The sequence below is a fragment of the Coregonus clupeaformis genome, unplaced genomic scaffold, assembly GCF_020615455.1.
Source record: "Coregonus clupeaformis isolate EN_2021a unplaced genomic scaffold, ASM2061545v1 scaf0039, whole genome shotgun sequence".
NCBI lineage: Eukaryota > Metazoa > Chordata > Actinopteri > Salmoniformes > Salmonidae > Coregonus > Coregonus clupeaformis.
Window position 1 is genome coordinate 430,769 of NW_025533494.1, and position 4,232 is coordinate 435,000.

General features: G+C 42.4%; 1 protein-coding gene across 1 annotated transcript in view; it reads left to right on the forward strand.

Moving 5' to 3' along the window:
• The first annotated feature begins 596 nt into the window (after nt 1–596).
• The window catches only part of LOC123483155 (purine nucleoside phosphorylase-like), a 4,193-nt gene continuing 557 nt past the window's right edge, over nt 597–4,232 (forward strand). Inside the window, exons 1-6 of the mRNA XM_045212666.1 lie at nt 597–877; nt 2,423–2,592; nt 2,809–2,912; nt 3,283–3,458; nt 3,591–3,781; nt 3,931–4,232. The exon at nt 3,931–4,232 is cut by the window's right edge and continues 557 nt beyond it. Coding sequence (XP_045068601.1) covers nt 855–877; nt 2,423–2,592; nt 2,809–2,912; nt 3,283–3,458; nt 3,591–3,781; nt 3,931–4,154 — 888 coding nt within the window. The 5' untranslated portion in view covers nt 597–854 and the 3' untranslated portion in view covers nt 4,155–4,232. The remainder of the gene's footprint in view (nt 878–2,422; nt 2,593–2,808; nt 2,913–3,282; nt 3,459–3,590; nt 3,782–3,930) is intronic.

Genomic DNA, 4,232 nt, shown 5'->3' on the forward strand with positions numbered 1-4,232 from the left:
GCGCACTCAAGCGCATGTTCTCTTTGAGCCAGTCCGTGCCTAACCCAAATAATGCAACAATCATCGGTTTGGTGTGATGAGACAAGTAAATCGCGTCACGCGTCAGGGTTAGGGTAAGGGTAGCCGGGTTAAGGGTAGGGTTTAGCTTATGGAGGTCCCAAGGATTCCGGATAGCACTGACCCTTCCTTATAGGAATCCCCATCATCATATCCAAAAATCTATGAAACTGCTGAAAAATAAACAAGAAGTTAGGATACAATTTTTTACTGTCCCTTTTGTGAATAATCAACAGTAGACTACTCATGTGACACATGCCATAGCCTACAGGCAGTAGCCTTGATTGATCAAATATTTATTTGAACCTTCTAACGTGCCGAGCATTCTGAAGGGTGTGTCAGGGTTTGGGTGAGAATAAACTAACTCAAACAGACATGGAACATTTTTCCCATAGTCACAGTGCATTCTTTCTGTCCAGAATTGCGTAGTTTAAGAAGTTGTGCTGCGTGGTCCAATCCAAACGTCCGGATGTATTTGCGTCACCCAGGGGGAGGGTTAACCGAGAAGGTCTCCGTCTATAATTACACTGTTGACTGTACACTTATCAGATACAACGGTTCACTGGAAGACTACTGTACATCTCAACGGTTTTCAAATGAACAATTTGACCATTTAGATTATATAACATTATTATAAGTACCACTTACATTTATTTATTTTAAGTCTTTCATTTATTTTTTAAGGATTATTTTCCGCTTGAAGTTTTGCCGCCAGTCAAGTCTATATTCTGCGGTTACATTGAGCCAATTGATAAATCGCTGCTTTTGAGAGGATTCTAGTCACATTACTTTTCATAATGTTTCCAGAGTCAAGCACCGGGTGAGTAGCCTAAGGCTATTATTTCATTCATTCCATTCATGTTCTAGACGCGCTCCTTACATCTTGCTCCGCGGGCAACTGCGTAAGAGGAAATTGCATCATTCTATCGTTCTATTTGACCTTTATTTATTTTATTTACCTAACAGTACTCACCCGCTACTTTTATTCAAACGTGGTGCTACTGTAGGACTAGTATCGCACATGGTCAAGTGTGCACGTGGAGGACATAGTAGTGTGTTTATTTTTAGATGAAACGCCAGAAATGGGTTTGTGTGGCTCTGGCGATTTACATGTGCGATGGGCAGCAGATGTGACGTGCGCAGTCTGGGGGATGCTCTTCAATTTGAGTTTGATCTTTTCATCGAAATTATACGATAGACTTGAAATCATATTTCGTATAGAAAAAAATGAAGGCTATGTATTGAAGCAGAATAGCATACTGTTTTAGAATAGCCTACGTCACGGCGCACCTTGGCTGCCGGACAGGATTTTGTGAAGGCTACGGGTGTGAGGTGGGTTTTTAGGGAGTCCTGTCGCATCCGTGAATGGGATTGGGGAAGCGGGGTACGCGCGGGTTAAATCATTTCCGAGAACGAATAACCAGATGTGCTGCTTTAAAAAAAAATATATATATATATAGTTTTTGAGAAAAATCTAAATAGTTATTTATATTATTTTAGGATAACATTTGATTAAATAATTTCTGTATTTTTGTCCAAAAATAAACCAATATACTGAACCTTAATATTTATAAATTCCCTTCAAATGTAATTCACACTTCCTATTCTGAAGGCCTATATTTCACAATTTATGAAAATTAAAAGATGCACTATTCAGAAATCGCTCCTCCATTTCCTGGTTGCTAAAATTCGAATAGTTCGCCCAATTTCTGTTTATGTGACAAAACAAGCAATTAAAGTGTGGAGAATCATTGTACCATCTAAACTGCTGTGAAATATATTTTCCAAAACCCAAAATATTGTACTTTCAGCTGTTTGAAGCTGATGTACAAAACCCAAACTAAACTTGAGAACAGGAAGCAAAGAAATAGCGCACATAGTGCACATTTCAATGAGAATAACCAGTCTATAACACACATTTCTGTGTGAATTTGGTCACCCAAAAAGTTACATATTGCACCTTGAATAAACTATATAGCCTCATAAAAGAGGTGGTCTCAGGTTTATGTTTATGGTTATGGTTAGGCTGAGGCATCATGACTCCAGTGTGACTCTGAAGGAATGTGTGTATGTGTCCATAGAAGAGACCACACTCGGGAGGCGCACCCTTATTAACACACAGTTTTAGATTACTGCTCAGAAAAACATTTGTTTAATAAGCACACATACAACACACACACACACACACACACACACACACACACACACACACACACACACTTCAACTTCCCATAGACACTCTGACACATGCCATGGCATATCAGCTATGTGTCATGATAACATTGACCATGACATCCATTGGTTTTATTATAAAGTATAAGTAAGTATTTTATTCTAACATATATCTCGCTCCTCTGTGTTTCAGGAACATCTATGAGGACTGCAAGGCCACAGCAAACTGGCTGTTGGCCCAGACCTCTGTTCGCCCTCTAGTGGGCATTGTGTGTGGTTCAGGAATGGGAGGACTGGCAGACATGCTGAAAGACCAGGTGGCCTTCAACTACAAGGACATTCCCAACTTCCCCCAGAGCACAGGTGAAATATTATGTCTGTCAACTTGTTTTCTTATTTGGTGAATCGGTATTGCAGATGTATAGTGCCATGTGTAGGTCTAAGATTCTCTTGGTTGTGTCATCTAACCAGGGAAAACTCAAGTTATAGCCTATGGAAAAACACATGGTTCCATAAGATGTTTTCTGATTGGTTGCAGTGCGGCGTCGGTGCATTCTAATTGGTGGTTGTGTGTTACAGTGGATGGCCATGCTGGTCGCCTGGTGTTCGGGATGCTGAAGGGAAGGCCATGTGTGTGTATGCAGGGACGTTTCCACCTCTACGAGGGATACGCCATCCAGAAGGTACGGCTATCATGTCTGTTTGCTACCTAGTTACTGTAGCACTCAGACATCCAGTGCTCTTTTGATTACTTCACATGATAAGTAGAGAAGATAGATTCTTTATTTTTCCTTTATTAGGGGCAATCTGCTTTACAACACTAGTTAAATACAGATAACATATGACCACATTGGAACTAAGTGTTTTTTTACGCTTCCATGTGTCATGTATGAATTGTTTTACCCAAAAAAAATCAGTCGATGTTAGATATTGAAGTTTTGAGAATACAAACTTAGCACGAATCCTACATTAGAATATCCATGTATTAGCTGTACATAGTGATGTGTTATACCAGTGTATTTGTGATGTATTGACCATGTATTTGTGTTCCAGATCACCCTGCCCATGCGCATCTTCAGCTTGCTGGGTGTAGAGACGGTCATCCTGACCAACGCTGCTGGCGCTCTCAACCAGGACTTCAAGGTGGGAGACATCATGATCATGAAAGACCACATCAACATGCCTGGGTTCGCTGGCAACAACCCACTGGCTGGACCTAACGACGACAGGTTGGCTTGGAAAGCTTGTGTGTGTGTGTGTGTGTGTGTGTGACAGAGAGATAATTTTGTTGAACTTGATTGCACACGCAATAGTTATGTGGCATTGAGGTGTAACCCTCCCCCTCTCTCCCTCTCTCCTAGGTTTGGCGTGCGGTTCCCATGTATGTCTGATGCGTACAACAGAGAGCTGCAGCAGCTGGCTGTGGATGTGGGACAGGAACTGGGCTACGGTGACTTCCTGCGTGAGGGTGTGTACTGTGTCCTGGGTGGGCCCTCGTTCGAGACCATCGCGGAGTGTCGCATGCTGCACAAACTGGGAGCTGACGCTGTCGGTACGTCTCATCTCTCCATGCCTCCCTCCTTGGAATAGTTTAATCACAACACCTTCACAATGCATTGGAAGTATTGAACTAAAATTGTTCTCTTATATTGAGTAAACCTATAGTTGATGCAGCTCTTTCTCTCTCTCTCCCTCCCTCAGGCATGAGTACAGTTCATGAGGTGATTGTAGCGCGTCACTGCGGCATGCGTGTGTTCGCCCTGTCCCTGATCTCCAACAAGTCTGTGATGGACTACGACAGTGAGGAAAAGGCCAACCACAAGGAAGTCCTGGAGACAGCCCAGCACCGCGCCATCCAGCTGCAGAAACTGGTCTCTACCATGGTCACCCGCATGGAGTACAACAACAACAACACCAATGCCTAAACGAACGAATGGAACCAACCACCAATCTCATAGAAATATAATTCCCACAACGGGAATCCCAATTCAAGTCAATGGGTA